The sequence below is a fragment of the Globicephala melas genome, chromosome 8, assembly GCF_963455315.2.
Source record: "Globicephala melas chromosome 8, mGloMel1.2, whole genome shotgun sequence".
Taxonomy (NCBI): Eukaryota; Metazoa; Chordata; class Mammalia; order Artiodactyla; family Delphinidae; genus Globicephala; species Globicephala melas.
This window is the reverse complement of record NC_083321.1, coordinates 37497275-37518914: the sequence shown is the minus strand read 5'-3', so window position 1 is coordinate 37518914 and position 21640 is coordinate 37497275. Positions and strand designations below refer to the sequence as shown.

The following is a 21640-nucleotide window of genomic DNA, read 5'->3' as shown; positions in this document are numbered from 1 at the left end:
CTTTCAAGGTCCTATATGATCTCATGACCCACAACCTGGCCAGTCTCATCCCTCATTATCAGTGAACAAATATGTACCAAGTGCCTACCACTTTATGAATTATGCATAATGAGGGAAAAGCAAGACACATGTCCCTATCTCCAAAAGACTGTAATCCAGGTAAAGCCATAAGATAACATCTTCAGGCCATGAATAACTGACGAATATGTGGTACAGATAAAAAGCAATGTCAGTTTTTCATGGCTTTGCTCTTGCTGTTTCTCTCACCTGACTTGCCCTCCTCCTGGCTCCTGTTTGAATACAAATCCTACCCAGGCTTAGGGCTTACCTCAAAGTCTCACCTCCTCCCTGAGTCCTTCACCAGCCATTCTACCAAGCCCATTCTGATCTCTCCCTTCTCCGAAACTGTATCAATTATAACTTGTATCACACAGTCTGGTGCTTAATTAAATAAACCTGAGAACCGGGGCTAACAACTAAGCAAAAGGGGGAGAGAGGAATGAGCAAGGACCAGTCTCTTCCACACACAAAATAAAATACACTCAAAATTTAAGACAAAAAAAGATGTTTATTATCACTTAAAACAAAAAGCCACCTTTATGTAGCAAAAAAAAAAAATCCCAAATGACAAAGCATATCCGTTCAGGCCCCTAACTACAAAGTTACTAACTAAAATGATTCTAATCCTAACTTCAGCTTCTAGGAAAATTCTCACTTACCCATGAGACCTACAGATGTCAGTCACTTTCTCTTTTGTTGTAAAATCTGCAGGAAGTTTAATTAGATGAAGGATTAGCTGACTGTAACCCCAGGAAAACAAGTGGGAATGAGGCCTGAAAAATGAAAAAAAAATCAGTAAATTAGACAGGAAATAAACTCTACAAAAATGCTTATTCGTCAGCTGATAGGTAAGATCAGAGTTTAATTACATTTTTTCCATTATTATATTTTTCAAACATTTCTACTTGGCCTTTGAAAAATTAAAATAGCTATTTTTCCAATGACAAATACCTGTTTATTTTTTTTAATTATATATTTTAGTAATCAAAAGAAAGAAGCTCATAATTCCATCACTCACAGATAGCCATTTTATATCCTTCCAGACCTTTTTCTCTAGGCATATAAAATAGGCATTTTGGTAGCTTTTAAAAAGTTTCTCCTGGAGGAAAACACAAGGAATATTTCTGATATATTACAAGTAACAGTGTGTATTTTTTATGAATTCTTTTTTTTAAAAAATCCTAATCAGGGACTTCCCCAGTGGCGCAAAGGTTAAGAATCCGCCTGCCAATGCAGGGGACACGGGTTCAATCCCTGGTCCGGGAAGATTCCACATGCCGCGGAGCAACTAAGCCCATGCCCCACAACTACTGAGCCTGCAAATCTAGAGCCCGTGAGCCACAACTACTGAGCCCATGTGCCACAACTACTGAAGCCCACACGCCTAGAGCCCATGCTCCTCAACAAGAGAAGCCACCGCTCACCACAACTAGAGAAAGCCTGTGCGCAGCAACGAAGACCCAATGCAGCCAAAAAATAAATTAATTAAAAGTTTTTAAAATGTACTAGAAAAGCTTTAAAAAAAGAGTCAAAGTTAAAAAAAAATCCTACATCAGGTTACATCTAAAAATCCCTTGGCAAATTTCTAGGAAGAAAACACACACACACACACACACACACACACACAATTTTCTTCTAACACAGGTTTAGTCACCAAGGTCTCTTAATGTTGGTCCATGAAAGAGTTTCAGTAGCCCAGTTTAATTCTCTGCAATCATGTGCAAAATTTTGTATGAATGTGCATTTTTCTGAGAGGAATCATCAGATTCTTAGAGGGTCTGTGATTCAAAAAATATTCAGAACCACTAAGCAGTACACTCAATCTGATTACTACCATGACTTGAGTCAGTCGCTTCCATAGCTATTCCTGAAGTAAGCCCAGAATGCTATATGTGAATAAACTGGTTCCATTCCAAAGGAGCAGCAGAGCTTAGAAACAGGACTCCTTCTATACCTGGGGTCTCCTTCATCGTCCATAGTGCTGGTGCTTGGGGGAGCATCATGGGACACTGCCAACAGCAGCCAATCCAATCTTAAAGACTCTGGTTGTAGGAGGGACTCAAGGAAGAATGACCTAAGAGAAAGTTGGGGAAAAAAATCACCAATATTCATGCTGAGAAAGGAAAGATAAAATGTGCAGATGTGAAGAAAATGTTATTAAGGGATCAAGACAGTGGATGAAATAACCTGAAAACTCTTCTGCTACAAAATGTATAGAAATGCTGGTGAAAATATAATAGCCTTTTAACTGAACAGTTGAGCTTCAAGATAATAAGGAAAATACCAAGGGGCCAAAAAAAAAAAAGGAGAAATAAATACCAGTATAGCAAATGTGAACCAATCAGAAGAAACAGAGGGGGGAAGTTGTCATTCTCAATAACCAAAGGACATGTGTGTTCACTGCCATGTGGAGATAGGAAGTGAGGCCTCAGCCCAAAGAAGTTAAGAGCTGTAACTGAGATCCACCCACAAAAAGCTGGGATATATCACCAACAAAAAGGTGGCAGCAAATCCACTCACTGGCAGAGACAACAAGGAAGCTTATCTGTCTTAGCATAGGCCTTGAAGCGGAGTTTAATTTTACACTGTTGATCTGAGAATCTCTGAGAGGGAGAGAGGGAGGAAAGAGAAGTGTGGGTTATGTGCACATTTGTGGTGTGTGCTGTGAATTGTGGAAGAATGGAACACAACTGCCAAAATCCTCCTCTTCCATAGCAGGTGCCTCAATCCTGTGGCAGTTAATAGTATAAATTTTCCAACTGCTTATACTAGAGAAACAGTGCCCTATCAAAAGAGAGTCCAAAAAAAAAAAAAAGGAGGGTCCGCAAATATTCTCTCCTTCTCACCGTTGATCTTCAGGCCTTGATTTTACCAGACTGTCTAAATAAGCCAAAAACTGAGCAGGATGATGATGACAAAGTTGCATGACATCTGAAGGCAAAATGGATGGATAAAACCTGATTAAGGATCGAAGGGCAGATTCTCCAAATTTCTCATACAATCTGCATTTAAAAACAAAACATGTTAGTCTCCAACTTCAGTAAGATAATATAACTTGGTTACATTATCTATGTATTTACTAGAAATAAAAATAAATATACTAACAAGAAGCTGCTCAACATGTAACAGAGTAAAACTTTACAGACTGAGACGAAGAAAATGTCTGTGCTTTAGTTCACATAAACAACATACAGGACCACTCACCGGGTAGCATAAGCAATCAACAAAGGACTGTCAAAAGAGACCAAGTCATCCAATAACTTTAATCTTGTTGGAAGGTCTCCTTCTTCCATCTTTATATATGTAGGATTGGAACTTGCCATTTCTAAAAGACAAAGCACACCCCTTTCCCTTCATCTCATAGCGGTAAATATTTTATTCATGAACACATTAATCAACAATCATTAGTCATGCACCTACTGTGTGCAAGTCCCAACATTTGTAAAGCATCATAGGAGAGACAAAAACAGAACAAGAGACAACCACTGCTTTTAAGAACTTTAAAATCAAATTGCATAATCAAGACAGTATGGCACTGACACAAAAACAGAAATATAGATCAGTGGAACAGGATAGAAAGCCCAGAGATAAACCCACACACATATGGTCACCCTATCTTTGATAAAGGAGGCAAGAATACACAGTGCAGAAAAGACAGACTCCTCAATAAGTGGTGCTGGGAAAACTGGACAGGTACATGTAAAAGTATGAAATTAGAACACTCCCTAACACCATACACAAAAATAAGCTCAAAATGGATTAAAGACCTAAATGTAAGGCCAGACACTATCAAACTCTTAGAAGAAAACATAGGCAGAACACTCTATGACATAAATCACAGCAAGATCCTTTTTGACCCACCTCCTAGAGAAATGGAAATAAAAACAAAAATAAACAAATGAGACCTAATGAAACTTCAAAGCTTTTGCACAGCAAAGGAAACCATAAACAAGACCAAAAGACAACCCTCAGAATGGGAGAAAATATTTGCAAATGAAGCAACTGACAAAGGATTAATCTCCAAATTTTATAAGCAGCTCATGCAGCTCAATATCAAAAAAACAAACAACTCAATCCAAAAACGGGCAGAAGACCTAAATAGACATTTCTCCAAAGAAGATACACAGATTGCCAACAAACACATGAAAGAATGCTCAACATCATTAATCATTAGAGAAATGCAAATCAAAACTACAATGAGATATCATCTCACACTGGTCAGAATGGCCATCATCAAAAAATCTAGAAATAAATGCTGGAGAGGGTGTGGAGAAAAGGGAACCCTCTTGCACTGTTGGTGGGAATGTAAATTGATACAGCCACTATGGAGAACAGCATGGAGGTTCCTTAAAAAACTATAAATAGAACTACCATATGACCCAGCAATCCCACTACTGGGCATATACCCTGAGAAAACCATAATTCAAAAAGAGTCATGTACCAAAATGTTCATTGCAGCTCTATTTATAATAGCCAGGAGATGGAAGCAACCTAAGTGTCCATCAACAGATGAATGGATAAAGAAGATGTGGCACATATATACAATGGAATATTACTCAGCCATAAAAAGAAATGAAATTGAGTTATTTGTAGTAAGGTGGATGGACCTAGAGTCTGTCATACAGAGTGAAGTCAGAAAGAGAAAAACAAATACTGTATGCTAACACATATATATGGAATCTAAGGAAAAATTTAAAAAGTCATGAAGAACCTAGGGGCAAGACGGGAATAAAGACACAGACCTACTAGAGAATGGACTTGAGGATATGGGGAGGGGGAAGGGTAAGCTGTGACAAAGTGAGAGAGTGGCATGGACATATATACACTACCAAACGTAAAATAGATAGCTAGTGGGAAGCAGCTGCATAGCACAGGGAGATCAGCTCAGTGCTTTGTGACCACCTAGAGGGGTGGGATAGGGAGGGCGGGAGGGAGGGAGATGCAAGAGGGAAGAGATATGGGAACATATGCATATGTATAACTGATTCATTTTGTTATAAAGCACACCATTACACACCATTGTAAAGCAATTATACTCCAATAAAGATGTTTAAAAAAAAATCAAATTGGGAGGCAAAGCATATTGGAAGTTTTAAACAAGATAAAGGAACAGATAACCAATACATGACTATTACCATTGAAAATGTACCCTTTAGGGCTTCCCTGGTGGCGCAGTGGTTGAGAGTCTGCCTGCCAATGCAGGGGACGCGGGTTCATGCCCTGGTCTGGGAGGATCCCGCATGCCGCGGAGCGGCTGGGCCCGTGAGCCATGGCCACGGAGCCTGCGCGTCCGGAGCCTGTGCTCCGCAACGGGAGAGGCCACAGCAGTGAGAGGCCCGTGTACCGCAAAAAAAAAAAAAGAAAATGTACCCTTTATATATGTAATATATGTATTACATATATAAGCTATCATATATGCAAGCTAATATATATATAAGCTACATTTCTACCATCAATGACAAATTCTTCCGTTTTTTTCTAGAACTGATATCCCTAATCAATCTTTTGGAACAAAATTAGTTAATTAAATTTAATTAAATTAACTTAAAAATATTTTACCTATTTTTTAAAAACATCAGTTATAGCAAATCTTCCTCCAAAGGAAGATCTGACTTTGGGGAATAGCCGAGTCATTTAAAGCGAAGTGTGTAAATAAAGTGAGTGAAGATCTAGTTAAAACTACTTGTAGTTAAAAAATATGTTTACATATATATGAATCTAAAGTAAAATGAGTTTTTTCAAGAAGTTTTCATCTAGCTCTGAAGATAAATCCCAAAGAACTGTTCCAAAGCTGTTTTCATGATTACAACATCATTAGAAGAGTAGAACCTGTTCAATAGACCATTTCTAAAGAGCCAAACCTTCAATTCCGATATATTTGTTTAAAAAAATATATCAATCTTTCCCAGTTTCATTATTTCCGATTTGACTGGGTCAGACAGTAAGTATTTAAAGGGATTTAGAGGAGAAGGCCATCATTTAGAGCATATGAAGTGAGGGAAAGCTTTATGATTGGGTGGGCGCTAAGCCAAACTTATCCCCTTAAATTCAATTTGGAAGCAGCTGCATCATCTCAAACACCCACCACACTTGCTCCAGCCAGCCCTGGCAATAAGTTAACCACTCAGGTTGATGAAGTGGTTATTTTTTTTGCTATTTTCCTGTAACCAAGGTTGGGTACAATCACATAATAGAGACAGATATAGCAAATTTCCAGTAAGTAATATCAAACATTTGAACTTATTTGAAAAGAAATAACTCTTCTTACTTCAGCATAAAAGACAGTCTACCTCAATTCAGAAAAAGAAGCTGAAATCATTTCTTATGCTTTTAACTGCTAAATGTGAATTGAGGCAGAACTGTAACCATAGATCCTTGTTTCTAGAAACCTTAACGCTCTTTAAGTCAGATAATATAAAAATGTACCTCTACTTGTGACTACTCACTTTTGGTAATGAATGAAAAGTTTGCTTAGAGTCTACATCAATTATTAGAAACATGACATCTGTTATTCAGAGTTTTGAGTTAAGAAAATCCACCTGTTCAAAAACATAGGACTATGTAGTAGAAAGGGCAGGCATGGCCTCTAGGGTATGAAAGCTGGTGTCTACATGAGGATGACCAACAGTGTGACCTTCAATCAAGTGTGAAGTAGAGGCTGCTGACTGCCCACCAAAATCTCTGAGGCAGACATGCAAGCTCCTGACCCATGTCCATCCTCTTCCTTCTAGACACCTGGAGAGGTCATTTCCCAGACTCCTTTGCAGTTAGGTGGGGCCATGAGATAGAATTCTCACCAACAGAAGAGATATAAGCCACTACCAGGCCACACCTCCCTGTAAGAGCCTGTCTGCCTCTTCCACATGCTTCCCCCTGGACATAGCAACCCAGTCTTAATCATCAGCCCTAAGGGAGGATAGAGACCAAAAAAATGGAAGGAACTTGGAACCCTGAGTTACCACATGCAAGAGAGCTGCCCACTGACCTGGAACATCTGTCCTGGGCTGATATATGAGCAAGAAATAAACTACCATATCTGAGTTATTATATTGTATCTGAGTTATTATGAGATATTACAGAAGTTTAGCCTATTCAACTATTATAATCTCTCTGTGCCTCAGTTTCCTTACTTATTAAACAGAATAACACCATCTACTCCAAAGTGTTGTAAGGATGAAATGAAAGAATGCTGGCAAAGTGTTTAGCATATTATCTGGCACTTGGTGAGTACTCAATAAATGGTATATATTATCTCTATATTAGTAAGTTACAAGAGGGATTTTCTGGTTTTCATATATCTGCACTTATAAAATTTTACTTAAACCCAACTTCTCCAACATTGCTGTATCATTTTCTGAATGACTGTGAGAGAAATAAAACTAGCTTCTTATAATAGTTGCAAGAACTATTACAAATTAAATTGAGTTGTAAATCAACTATACTTCAATTAAAAAAAAAAAGTGAGCAATCTCAACAGAAAAAAAAAGCAACAAAAGACTAAATTGAGTGGAAAACTGAAGGGATGGTTGACCAGAACAGAGGTGATTTTCTACTTAAATCTTCTTCTTTAAACTCAAAAATGCCAAGATGCTACTGTCCTCTATTGGTAAGGCAATCTGATTATTACCTTTCAATCCTTCAATGAAAGTATCCCAAACACAAGGACTGTTAGCATAACTCAGCTTGATGCTCTCCTTTGCTCTTTTCAAGTCCAGAAGAAAAAAGTACTTCTTTAGGAACTGACAAGCCAGAATTTCAGGAGAGCACTGTTGCAAAGTGTGGTCTACATGTCTACTTGCACTTTTGATCTCAGAATTCAATACATTCAGTTCCAAACACAATGTTGTCACTTCAGCCAGGTCCTTCTGAAGACTGCCTGGTATACTGCATGGAGAACATACTTGAAAAATGTCATCATCCAGGGACTCCCTCAGACTATTTACAGAGTCACACGCTGCTCGATCAACAGTTTCTTCATTGCCTAAAGAGTTCCTTTTTTCTTTTTCATCTTCTTCGTCTAATATTCCCTTTTTTGACTCATCAAGCAATAGCATACCCTGGTTTGATTCCATGGATGAGTTGCCAGTATCTGAAATGCCTGAAAAGTCCTTCATGGCAAATGTTTTTTCTAACTGTGAAAGCCACTCCTGTAAAACCATTTTCAGAGACTGTGGTTCAAACAATACCAGTGGGTCCTGTAGCTTGGTCCTATATAAGACAGACAAGTAAGAAATTTATGTTTTATGTGGTTTTTCAAAAACAAATTGTTTCATGCTAAATAAGTCTAACAGATACAACATTACTTATCCAGAATAAATGTTACTTTTCAACTCTTTAAATAACAATTATCTCAGTAGCAAGACAACAACACAGAGAACGTTACCTTTGTATTAATTCATGAATTTCAATTCCAAATGAAACTGCCTCTGCCCCACACTGTCTCAGGACCACTACTAATGATCTCAAAAAGTCATTCCCACTCTCTATAAAACTTTGTCACCCATAAATACTCACATTGCTTCTGCTGTTGCCATTCTGAGCTCTTGAAACTTGTCCTCTTCTGGAGGTTGACTAGTTACTTCTTCTTTTCCCCTAGAGAAGTGTGAGAAGAGTTAAAGGGGATTAGAACCTTCTTGGGCAAATATTTCTAAGTGCTCACTAAGTGGTAGGTATTGTACTTAATGATACATGAAACAAACAGATGAGTATAAAAAATGGTCCATGGCTTCAAGATGAGTAAGTTCAAGTCAGAGTAAGCCCTAGTCAGAAAGAAAGGCAAGAAAACAACTGTAATATAAAAAAGAATAGAATGAATGCTAAAGAGCAGCACAAGCACTGTGATCTGAAAGCACAGAAAAAGGAATAATTATTCTGACTAGGCAATCACGAGAAGCTTTCCTGAGGAGGTGTATTTGCGTTAGGAAAAATGGGGGGAAAATACTGCAGGTGGGAGAAACAGCATGAAGAAAAGTAGTGAGGTGTACACACCCACTTCTCTGACATGACTAGAATTTAGAGTGCTTAGAAAGACGTGGTTGGAAATGAACCTGGAAAGGTGGGCTAACGTCAGACTGAGGGCTGCCTTAAATGCCACAGCACTATCTACACTTTTTTCCCGATATACATACGGATTCATAACTAAGTTACTCTAAGGGTAACACACCTTTTTTCTCATCTGAATGTCCAGTCAGTGTACACTGGCCCTGTGGGTCTATCTCAATTCCTGTGTGAGTGCTGAGCTTGCCTGCCTCCAATGCCCAGATCCCCTGAATTATGAGAAAAGGCAGAGACCAGATGGACAAGATACTTCACATTGTGCCAGACCAAGGGCTCTGCTACAACTCCACTACATAAGGACTATGCCACCAGCATACCATAGGAAGGCACGTGACGACATTAATGCCAATGCTCTCATCTTACAGGCCAGAGGGCGTCACCAACGTCACATGCTAGTCAGAAGCAGAACCAGAACAAGGCCTATATCCTTGGTCATCCTACTCTTGCTCTAATACTCCTTCTCTAACATTGCAGAAGTTTGAAGAGATTTGGAGGTGAGGGAAGTTGTTCAGGGGAAAGATGGAAGAAGAGGTGCTAAATTAAAATTCTGTCTCAACAGACTTGTTATGGGTAGATGTAATTTTCCAACACTTACTCTGTGGTATTCAGTTTTTATAAGCTATGCAAATAATCTACAATGAACAGAGTCATACATGTGTCTTCTTCAAGACGACATGGTTTATGGCTCTCTTCAAACCGACAATTGTATCCTCTAGAATTTACACAGATTTCTCTGCAATGGCTTACTCAGTGTCTTCCTCCTTTGGGCAAGTGACTGGACCCACATCCTCTTCACATGACTGCTCATCACACCTGGGTTCTGGTCTCACTTTCAGATCAGGGCTCGTATGAAGGGTGCCAATCTTCTCAGTAGTTTTACGCACAAAACTAGAAACGCTGGAAGCCAAATACCAATAAACTAATATGAAAAGAATCTCATTACTGCCAAGAATGAAAATTTCAGTATCTGAGTTCTGTATGTTCCTGTCAGTCCCTGAAGGCAACTTGGACTTAGCAAGTCTTTCTTTACTTGCTATAAAGAAAGACTCTTTATAGCAACTTCCTTAATCAATCACATATTTCACATAAGGCCCATGTAAAATTTATAATAAGGATTTACTTCATTTACTAAACTACTCTGATTCAATCCTAAAGAAAAGGTCTTTAATTGCAGCTGTGCCTGCAATGTTTCTGTTTACTTAGGCAAAGAAGGCCATGTGAAAACCTGCCCCATCCTAGCCAAAGAATTTCTTCAGGAAACTCAGCTGCTGATTTGTCACAATATATCCTTTGAAAAAGCAAAATTTGTATCCAGTAAAACTCCCATTAGCAGTGAAGGAGCTACAGAAGTCTTCTCTTTCAAACTTAAATGTCTTTATTTTTTTTTTTTTACAGAAATCATTAGTATATTCATAATACAGGGACTCAGTGACACATTGTATAATTATTAAGTTATAATTATGAAGACTTTATCCTATTATGGTAAAACGTTTAAGTGGAAAAACTTGGACATAAATTCATGTAAGTCAATTCTGGGCCCATGGAGTAGCTAGAAAGACTTCTGAAGAGTCTTCAATTCTGAGCCCAAACTGAGAAATGATTAAGTTAAGAAATGACTAATGATATATGGAAATTGTTCCTATCAGGGATGAGGAAAAAACATTTTTTAACTTTTGCTCAGCCTGAGGGGGAAAAAAACACATTTGTAACAACTCAAATATCCAGGTACTCAAACAAAGAGGGACGATAAATTCCCCAAGATTGAAATGAGAAGTAAACGGCTTCGTATAACAGGCTATATGAGGAATAATCTAGAGACTTTCTTTTTCCTCATTTAAAATGTCTTTCCATTCTCAGCGCAAAAGTGCCTAACATGACAACTGAAGTAAAACCAGAAGTGGGATTAAATGACAAGACTAATGAGTTTACCTTTCCTTGACAGCCTGAAGAGACACAAGAGGAGATGGAGAACGAAATGACAGTGGAATGCCGAAGGGGAGAAAAGTTTCATTCTTATCTGTCTCAAACATCACTGAAGCGTGTGAAACATTGTCTGATGAATGGAATTGGGGAGAAAAAACAAAATCTAATCACATGAAGAGTTTTTTAATCTTTAAAGAAATTCTGAAATGAATGAAGCAAAGGAAATGAAGGATTCAATACCAAAATCACAACTGATCCAAATACAAATGAGTGGAACACAGGTTTTACAAGAAGCATGGGATGGTCCACATATAAAACACTTGGACAGGTACCTTCATTTTTCCTACTAGCCCTGAATCCCCACAAGTCAGAAAGGAAGCTTAGAGTCTCTATTAATCTCAACAGTTCGGTCACAGGAGTACTTGAACATCGAAAAGTGAAGGCAATGACCCCCAAAACTGTAGTAATTTTTCATTCCGAATGGAAAATAATTTGGTTAGGATAAAATCGTTCCACTCTTGGTTAATGACCTCCTTTCTTAACCTTTCCAGCACTTTGATGCATGATAATAATTAGGTAATTTACCAATGTTAGCCTAAACAGGAGGGGAAAAAAACCCCAACTAAACATAAATCCATTCTTCTAATGGTGAACTGATCAATAGGTCTGGATGGAAAGTCTAACAACTTAATAAAAATTATTAACACCTTGTAGAAAACTCTATGCATGAGATAATCTTGGCAAACAGAAGTCACAGAAAATAACTGCTTCACATCAGCAACCAATAAAAGACACATTCCTCACCTTCATTTCCATGTGAACCACAACACTGATCTGGTTGGTCCTCTTCTTGATGTGAGGTGAATTCTTTAAGTCTCTCATCTTCTGAGAGGGTTTGGCTGTGAAGGGAACAAGAGTCTTCATCTGACTGACTGCCTCTTCTACTATTAATGATACGATAAATACCAGAGTCCAAGATGCTGAAACTTTCCTAAAAAGAAAAAGAATTAAAGAAAAGTTAAACTTTTATAACACGATATAGCTTTTTAAGAGAAAAATCAACACTAAAAGAAACAAGTCATTAACGACAATTATGGCTTATTAGAACAAAATGGTGAGCAAGGTCTAGGCTCCTGGAAGCCAGGTCCCTCTCACCTGCTCATGGCATCATGCTACCATATTTCTCTAGTGGGTCTCCATGAAGTCTGGCTGTGAGAATGTGAGAATGTGAGAATGAGGATTAAATAGACAATCCTGAGCTGCACTGAGATTCAAGCTGGCATGAAGCATCTGAAATTACATATTAGGGGTAACTTAACTTGCTCTGGAGGCTATATGAGGTATATTTTCAAACAGAACATAATAAACAATGACAAAACAAAATGCGGCTCTAAGACACACCTAAATGAAGGCTTCATAAGGTTGTCCAACACCTGAAAGAAAGCCCCCTCTTCACCACCACCCCCAAACAATATACAACATGGAAAGGAAGGTAAGTTTTGGGATCCTAGAGGTAAATGAGTACAAACTAATGTAGAACAACCTTACTGTACAGCAAAACCCTTTTAAAAGTGAGAATACCTACATGTGATGAAATGGAGCTTCTTCTACTGCTACAAGCTGAATCCAAAGGTTCAAATTTTAAGATCAATTCTTCCAGTTGGGAAATCAGATCACCATAGGTTGTTAAGTCCAGCTGAGATTTCAAATGTTCCAATTTATCTATAGTCAAAGTTTTTCTTCCCTAATAAAAGGATAAGTAGAACCAATAGGAGGGTTTTCTGTTTGTAACTAAATCTATATTCAAATGGCCAATACATTGAAAGAGGTCTACATAGAACATAAAACCTCAAAGGTGCTTTAAAAGGGCGTTAAAAGCTAGTAAAAGACTTAATAAGAATTCTCTTAGGAACTAAGAATTTAGAGTTACTGTACATATAATAATTTCACTTAAAACAAGGCCTTGGGCTTCCCAGGTGGTGCAGTGGTTGAGAATCTGCCTGCTAATGCAGGGGACACAGGTTCGAGCCCTGGTCCGGGAGGATCCCACATGCTGCGGAGCAACTAGGCCTGTGAGCCACAACTACTGAGCCTGCGTGTCTGGAGCCTGTGCTCCACAACAGGAGAGGCCGCGATAGTGAGAGGCCTGCACACCACGATGAAGAGTGGCCCCCGCTTGCCACAACTAGAGAAAGCCCTCGCACAGAAACGAAGACCCAACACAGCAAAAAATAATTAAATAATTAATAAACTCCTACCCCCAACATCTAAAAAAAACAAGGCCTGAAATTCAAATAAATTTGTGGGTAAATTTGATTTTTTTTAATGGAAAGTGTACAGTTTTTCTCACCCCCATCCCCACTCCAGACTTATCTGTCATGTTTCCTTTGGGGATTTACTGCTGCTTAATCAGCAGGCTAATAAAGACAAGCAACTGCGTAGCACAATCCTGCAAGCTAGAATGGTTTTAACAACCCAGATGAACATGTAAGCTTTCTGACTCACTCTGCTGGCAATGACGGAATTCTGGAAAAGACAGCAAGTTTGAGCAGCCAGGTTCCACAGGCCTCTCCTTAGCAGGCGTTCCACACAACGTTCCACAGATAACAGGGAAAGATGGGAGACCTTCCCATTTAGGTGCAAACAGAACAGCTCATTCTTACAGACAGCCACATCCTGAATATCTACAAAAACCACAGGGGTGAACACACAGGACATTAACCAAGTACTCCTTTTCCATTTTTGCGATGGCTGAAATTATTCTAATAGATTCATTTTCTATACAGGGTTTGGCTTGATTGAATTTCACCTCTATTTTTATACTTGCATTTCAATGAAGAAATCATATCTTAGACACTATTCTTTTAAAAAAGATCAAGAATAAAAGAGACAGAGAAAGAAACATCTCTCTGATCTAAAATCCTGTTTTTAAAAATGCTATGTTTTGTGAAAAGAAATTGGGACTTTAAAAGGGGGCACTTCGGAGGCCAGACTATCACATTTCTGAGTTACAAATCTGATACCAGTAACAGATTTCAGTGCAGTATGTAAATCAACAAACTGTTCGTGAAAAAACACCTGTCTTGGCAGAATACCATGAAATGACCTAAAAAACTAGTTTTCACGGGACACCTTTAGGAAACTTAATTCACGAGAAATCAGTATGTAATGGTTCCTTCATCTTTTTTATGTTTTTACAAAGTAGAAAATGACTCAAAAGTCAGGATACACTCTCTGAGCAGTCATGTTAAAAATGCTAGATTTACTTCCTCCATTTCTGGTTTAAACCAGAAGAATACAGAGATTGACTTTCTCTGCCTCAGCCACATAAAATGGCTATTGTTCCCACAAGGACTTTTCAACCCTAAATTATTAAGACACAAAACAGGAGTTAAAGCAAGACTTCTAACAGGGATAAATATTCAGGGTAAGTAGAGGGAAAAATTAACCCATTCAATTCTTAGCAGTGGTTGCTAATATTTAAGAATAAATGGAAATTGTATTTAAAATAACTAAATAACTATACATAGATTCACAAATGTATACTTCGTAAGTATCTTATAATGGGATACACCTATGAAGTTAATCTTTAAAAGAAATGTCACCTCATTCTATTTTCTACTTCTTACACTGCAAGAGAATCCTCCTACAATAATTAAATCTTTCACAAGCATGCGATTAAAAATTACATAGGAAGAAAAACACAATTACCCTTGACTTCACTCCAAAGAAGAACTTGAACATTCTGAGGAAGGAAAATATAAATTCCTCTTTCTGTCCAAGTCAGCACACAGTGCTCACTGCAAGAGAAAATGGAAGAGGTCAAGAGAATTCTAGTTTGCTCGGAATCAGAAGTTTATAATTCCCTGATTTCAGACCCTCACTCTAGCTATTAAAGCAAAATCAGCCTGTACAAAGAAAGCAACAGTTGATCCAGCCAATTACATCCTACCACCTCTTTTCTGTCTGTAACAACAAGCCAGTAAAAGATAGCATAATATGACACCAAAGTGGGAAAAATTCAGATACACGAAATATCTTCTAGAAAAATAAAAGGCTGGTATCTTATCTGACATTTATTAAAGTATCTAAACTTCCCATATCTGGTATGACATCTAAAACAAAGACTAAACATCACATCTAACCACCAATCACTGCTCTAGTGAGCCACTTTTAGGGAGGATAATATATATATATTTTTAAATGTGTTTATTTATTTATTTGTTTTGGGCTTCATTGGGTCTTTGTTGCTGTGCGCAGGCTTTCTCTAGTTGCGGCGAGCAGGGGCTACTCTTCGTTGTGGTGTGTGGGCTTCTCGTTGCAGTGGCTTCTCTTGTTGAGGAGCACGGGCTCTAGGCCCACGGGCTTCATTAGTTGTGGCTCTCGGGCCCTACAGCGCAAGCTCAGTAGTTGTGGCGCACGGGCTTAGTTGCCCCCTGGCATGTGGGATCTTCCTGGACCAGGGCTCGAACGTGTCCTCTGACTTGGCGGGCGGACCCTTAATCACTGCACCACCAGTGAAGTCCCAGGGAGGGTAATATTTTGATGTCCTTAGTTGTATGTGGGCAATAAAAGGTTGAAAACTACCAGTCAACTATGGGAGTTTATTTTTTTCATTAAAGGCTATACCAATATTATCTAACCTTGTAGCATCTCATCAAGATAGGAGTGTTATCCCTATTTTACAAAAAAGAAAAACTGAAGTCCAGAGAGATAAATAACATGTTGAAGCCCATTCAGTATGAATACGGAAGAGTCAGAATTTATACCAAGGACTGTCTGGCTCCAAAACCTGGACTTTTTTCTCCATACCTCACAGAAGCTACTTCTACCCTCATTTATCCTCACTGACCCACCCACTGTTATCTGGAATCCTGATCATTCCACTTAACTACATTCTTGGAAAGTCACAGATCTCCTACATGCCAAACCCAATAACCTACTTTCTCATTTTCCTTCTTGATCCCCAAGCAGAGGCCAACTCTGCAGACTGTTCCTTCCTTCCTGAATCTCGCCTTCCTAGACTCTGGACACTACTTCTTGGTCCACCTTCCTTTCCAGTCCTCTGGTACTCTCCATCTCTGCTCATCTCCTTCTATACTCCTTTGCTCATATATCTCATTTACTCTCTCGAGGCTGCTATTATTTTTTTATACACCACTGGTAATCCCCAGTCAGAGCATTCCCCATATATAACAGTTTCATTCTAGTCACCACTTAAGCATCAGCAGCAGTTCTACTGCCCTTTGAAATCCTCCCCGACAGCCCTCAGCACTCTCCCTCCTGCACGCAACCTATTTCTCATCAACCCCGCTCAAACGGCACTTAATCATGTATTGCACTGTCACAACTCTTACTTTTTATTGTTGTTAAACATTTTCTAGAAATAAACTACATCTCTCCAACGAACTATAATCTTGAGAACAGGGACTTTTTTTTAAGTTTATGCCTCCAAGAGTACTAAAAAAGGTAACATGTGGCGATGAAACTAAGGGCGATATTTAACGGGAATTCGGTCCTCACACAAATGTTAAACATTTTGCCAATATAAGATCAGATCACTGTCCCTATGGGAAAGTAATCTTTGTCACAAAGAAGGAAGAAATCGTCAGAATCCTAGTCCAAAATAAGTAAAATTGGAAGGCTGCCTTTAGGAGCCAGAGGGGAAAAAAACCCCAGAGGCCAGAAGATCCCTGAATAAAGAGACACAGGATCAGGATTTTGACACTGAACTTGACATGCAGCTTGGAAAGATTCCTTAAGAATAGGTGGGGGGTGGGGGGGACTAATATCAGAGCTGAGACTTGGTAATTTACACATCCCTCATCCCCTTCCCCTTCACTGATAATAAACAGACAGGGACACAAGCCTAACAACATTGTTTAAAAAGTTAAGGGAGAGAAAGTGACATCAGTGTACCCCAAAGAAAATGAGGCATACAAATTTGCTTCCCCGTAGAACTTGTGGGTGTAACAGTGAAGGTTACCAAAACACAAGTGTACACATGGGAAAAAAAGTAAAGAAAAGCCCTGTATAACTAATGTTTTTTCAAAAAAATCTTTGTGAAACTCTTTAATTTAGCCATTATTTGAGAACCTTCTATGTGCCTAGCACTGTGCCCATAGCAAAGGAGTTGACAATCTGGTCCTGGGATGGATATTCATAGGACAGTGAAACAGGGTGGTGACAGAGAAATGAACAAGATGTGACAACAGTGCAAGGGAATAAGTGTCTAACGGGAGTCACTGGAGGAGTCAGGAAAAGCTTCAAAGTGGCATTAATTATTCCTTAAGCTGAGGAGTAGGCAGAGCCAGATCATGCAGGGCTTTGAATGCTATGGCAAGAACTTGTATGGGAGCTTTAAATAGTTTCACTCAAAGGAAAAACACTACCAGGAGAACCAAGCAGACTGGCCTTGCCATTAGAAAACATACTCTTGGGTAGGGGACTTCCCCACACCCCACATATCACACCATAGCCAACAAATGTTAAGTGTCTATGATGTGCTAGGCTTTACGCCAAACACTGAGAATAACACAGTGAACAAAACAGACATGATGCCCTCAAGGGCCTTACTGTCTAGGAGTAAGAGAGGCATAAATACTGTTTGAATATGTAATTATAAACTGTGATAAGTGCCATAAAGAAAGAGTTTTTAATATGCTTTATCTAACTATGGGCAAGTAAATAGTGGTCTTTCTCCCATAACTTTTAGGATGAATTATGGACTTGTGAAAGAGTTATACTGTTTATAATTTATTTTCAAATATTGCATTATAGGTAGTGTGGCATACATACGTTAGTTAGGGGCAGTTAGTTAACATTTCAAGTGTTTTTTAAAATTACATTCAAAGCACGGTTAGTTAGCCTTTGAAAGAACTCGATCAGGAGCCAAGCTCCAGAGTACCCTATACCAGCTCTAAATAACATTCTCTGAATCTGCATTAGGGATCTTATTAATTAGCTTAAGAGATATTAGAAATAATATTCTGCTGTTGAAATAAGAAGGGTTCAAGACACACAGATTGACTGGAAATCATACACTGGCATGCCCATGCTTGTAGAACAAGCTGTAAGAACTGGCAAGCCCAGCAGTTGATAGCTTTAAGTGGCACTCTGTGCTGCCACTTAATAGTGGACTTTTTTGTACCTAATCCAACTAGAAGGCTAGCTGAACTCAGATGTTAAAATATGGCTGGCTGGATCCACCTTGAGCAGATCTTTCATGCAAAGTACCTGAAGAATAGAGAGCTGAAATTTCACCAAGCTTACAAGAACAAGTTCTACAACTACTTTTGTGCCTGCCTACTAAGAAACATACATATGCAGCAGACTTCAGTCTGAGACTTGCTTTCACTGGAATATTCCACTAGGGAGAGGAGGTTATGAAAGAATGTGTATCTACAGCTCTGAGCTCTAATTTGTCAAAAGTTCTCAACAACTGTGAAGTGTCCAACTGGTTTAGGCCAGTTCAAAACAGAAAGGGAAGCATATTTCTATGCTTTTTTTCATTCCTCTTATACGTAGAACACTTCACATAACACAGTCATTTCCTAATTTTCTAAAAATGATTTAGTACAAAAACAAACTTGAAAAGCTAACTACCTTGAACAAGAAACAAAGAGGAAAAGTTAAGTGTTCATTTTTTTTTTAAAGGATCGAAGGGAGAAACTTACCTAAGATGTAAGAGTTTGGGGAAAGACAAAGACTGGGAGGATCCAACCGTATGATCATACTGAGGTTCTGATCTAGGAAGTAAACATGATTAATGATTTAATCAAAATATAAAAGTATCTTTTTCCCTATATAGGAAAATTTCTGCCTCCAAAACAAATTCAAGAGCCTAATTGCATTTACCCTTATTGAATTTGCTTTAAGCATATGAAAGATAATTGATTAAAGACTTTTTGGTTTCTCTGAATCTTTTAATAAAAATTCTACTTCACTCTTAAAAGGCATGATAAAATCTTTAACTCATGCAGAATATCAGAGGTTTCAAACCAAACCCTCCCTGTAAGTTCCTCAAATACTCCCTACTGGCCATACAAATCATTACCTTAGATTAATCACAGGAAGAGGTGGTGATGAGAGGAGTTTCTTAAACTGATGTGTACTTATAACTTCTCCATCAAAGTTCACTTCCCACATCCTGGAGCCAGGGCGGGCACAGTATATTAGGGGCTGCTGGCTGGCAGAACATCTTCCAGGGAAGAAACAAGCTCCGTATTCTCCATCTCTTTCCTTGTTTCCAATTTTCCAAAATTTTTCTCTAATACCCGACCCCCGCAGAAAAGAGAAAGCATGTTTACTCACAAAAAAGTCAAAAGCAATGGCACTACATATCGGCATGGCCATAATAACCCCACCTACAATGTCCCCTCTCTCCTCATATTAGCAATTTACTGGAAAGAACAACAGAATGGAAAGGTCAAAATAGGGTTCTAGCTCTGATTTGCCATTAACTATTTCTGTTACAGAAAGCAAATGACTTCAAGTTAGTACTCAGTTTATTATCCACAGAATGTGAACGCTCTTTTCAAAACTAAAAAGTAAGTGCTACCGAACCATTTCCTACATCCTTAAATCCTACTGACTGCTTTCCAAATCACCTTGTTCTTTGGCCACTCCATGGAGGCTACTGATCTGCCCTGTCTCCAGGCCACTCCTCGGCCACATATACCCAATAAATGCCTCACTCTTTCCTCAAAATGCTAAGTCCTTCTGAAAGGCTGTACCTTGGAACATTCTGTTCCCTGAGGGTTACCTGAGCTAGATATATAAAAGAACTGCATATACAAAACTGCCTGAGAACATGGAAGGTGAGAATGAGGATATCTCTTTCCAAACACTCCTTTACTTATTCTTCATAATTAACTCCACCATTCCTCCTCTGACAGACTTCCTTGACTCCTATAAGCAGAAGGATATGCTTCCCATGCTATGTTTTCAAAGCATTCACCACGTTACATATGGTAGTTGTGTCTATTTGAACAGTAGATTATGACTTTCTTCAGGACAAACGTCATTTCTTTTTCCTCTTTAGCTGAACTCCCAGTGCACAGCACAGTAGCTGGCCCACGGAAAGCACTCAGTGCCCTTTGTGCTCCATATACTCAAACTGTTTATTTGGACAATGGCCTGATATGGTCTCTAGCATGAACTTCCTACATGACTTTAGATAATTCAATAAATATCCCTGTACTTATTTGCTTTATGAATAAAATATAACATCAGCTTTACTAGAAGAATATGGATGTGAAAGTGCTTTAAAATGTATACAGAGCAATACAAGAAGTTACGGTTTTATTACCTATGTTCCTTATTTGGGAAATAAAATATATTTCTTGCTTATTTCACATCCTCTATGGTGCTTAACAACAGTGCTACTAATTCAGAGGCGTGCAATAAATATTTCCTGAGTAAACCAATACAGTCAACTCATTCTCATTTGCATGCTCATTAATCTTGCTTTCCACATTTTCAAATGACATGTGACAGGCACAAGGCTAGGTATTTCCTATACATTATCTTAGTTAATCCTTAAAACTACCTCTACATTCTGGATGGGGAAACTGACATTTGGCAAGGTTTAAGAAGTGGCAGAACTAGAACTTGAAACCATATTGTCAGGCTCCCTTATCCAATGTTCTCTCTACTACAACATAATTCTTTGTTTCTGTTTGTTCTATTTCCTCCTGGGATCCACCCTGTTCATTAACAATACTGACAGAAAGTAGCAGGAAAAGCAAACTCATACCTCACTTCCGTTAGTTATTAGGAGCCTTTGTTTAAAAAAGAAAAATGCTTCTTTGTTTGGAAGGGAATATACCTTGAAACAAAACTTAAAACATACATAAAAATTTTCAATTATTGTCCTATCCATGTACCCCCAAACTGAATTCTAGCTAACAAAGTAGGCATTTCTAAAACATGTTATTTTTGCAGTTAGTTATTCTCATAACCAACTCTAGCCACAATCCTGTAAAATGGGAGCATAAATGATTAGCAACTGTACTGCACACAGGGAAGAATAAGCCTCCACTTAGTTAGCTCTTTATACCATTTGACTAGATTCTCAAAACAACCCCAATAAGGTGTTCATTCAATGCAGTGTTTTGACCATTTGTCAGAATTTCAGCCAAATTTCTGAATTGGGCTGTTTGGTAAACTCGAAAACCTATAGATGAAGAATATTTGAGAAATTTGTGAAGCTAACAAATATTTTACCAAAATCTCAAGGATGGATTTAATGGCCAAAGGTCCAATGTCAAAGAATATACTAGAGGTAACAGGAAAGGCACAAAATCAAGACAGAAAGATTCTAGTCTGCCTCCTCCCAGCTGCATGATGTGAGGCAAGCTCTATCACTCACTAGGCTTTCTGATCTGCAAAAATGAAAGAGTGACACTACATGATCTCCAGTTCTGTAAGTCTAACTTCATCACCGATCTAGTCTGAAATAAGTCAGAACCAAGTACACCATCCTTCCTACTAATTCCAGGTAAACTGATCCTTCGCATCTCAAAGCCTTGCCCCTCTGCTGTACAGCTACGTTCTCTGATGCCAGACATCGGCAACCTACTATTACTGGTCTCCTTCC

General features: G+C 38.5%; 1 protein-coding gene across 3 annotated transcripts in view; it reads right to left on the bottom strand.

Annotated features, from left to right (window-relative positions):
• HPS5 (HPS5 biogenesis of lysosomal organelles complex 2 subunit 2) overlaps nucleotides 1–21640 on the bottom strand; it is a 44979-nt gene that overhangs the window by 12238 nt on the left and 11101 nt on the right. For all 3 annotated transcript variants that reach the window (XM_060303442.1, XM_030864931.2, XM_030864933.3), the window contains exons 7-20: nucleotides 19097–19309; nucleotides 18717–18788; nucleotides 14752–14840; nucleotides 13546–13724; nucleotides 12626–12784; nucleotides 11845–12031; nucleotides 11047–11170; nucleotides 9865–10014; nucleotides 8575–8652; nucleotides 7688–8268; nucleotides 3265–3385; nucleotides 2907–3062; nucleotides 2015–2134; nucleotides 720–833 (exon numbers count right to left, since the gene is read on the bottom strand). In XM_060303442.1, coding sequence (XP_060159425.1) covers nucleotides 720–833; nucleotides 2015–2134; nucleotides 2907–3062; nucleotides 3265–3385; nucleotides 7688–8268; nucleotides 8575–8652; nucleotides 9865–10014; nucleotides 11047–11170; nucleotides 11845–12031; nucleotides 12626–12784; nucleotides 13546–13724; nucleotides 14752–14840; nucleotides 18717–18788; nucleotides 19097–19309 — 2343 coding nt within the window. The remainder of the gene's footprint in view (nucleotides 1–719; nucleotides 834–2014; nucleotides 2135–2906; nucleotides 3063–3264; nucleotides 3386–7687; nucleotides 8269–8574; nucleotides 8653–9864; nucleotides 10015–11046; nucleotides 11171–11844; nucleotides 12032–12625; nucleotides 12785–13545; nucleotides 13725–14751; nucleotides 14841–18716; nucleotides 18789–19096; nucleotides 19310–21640) is intronic.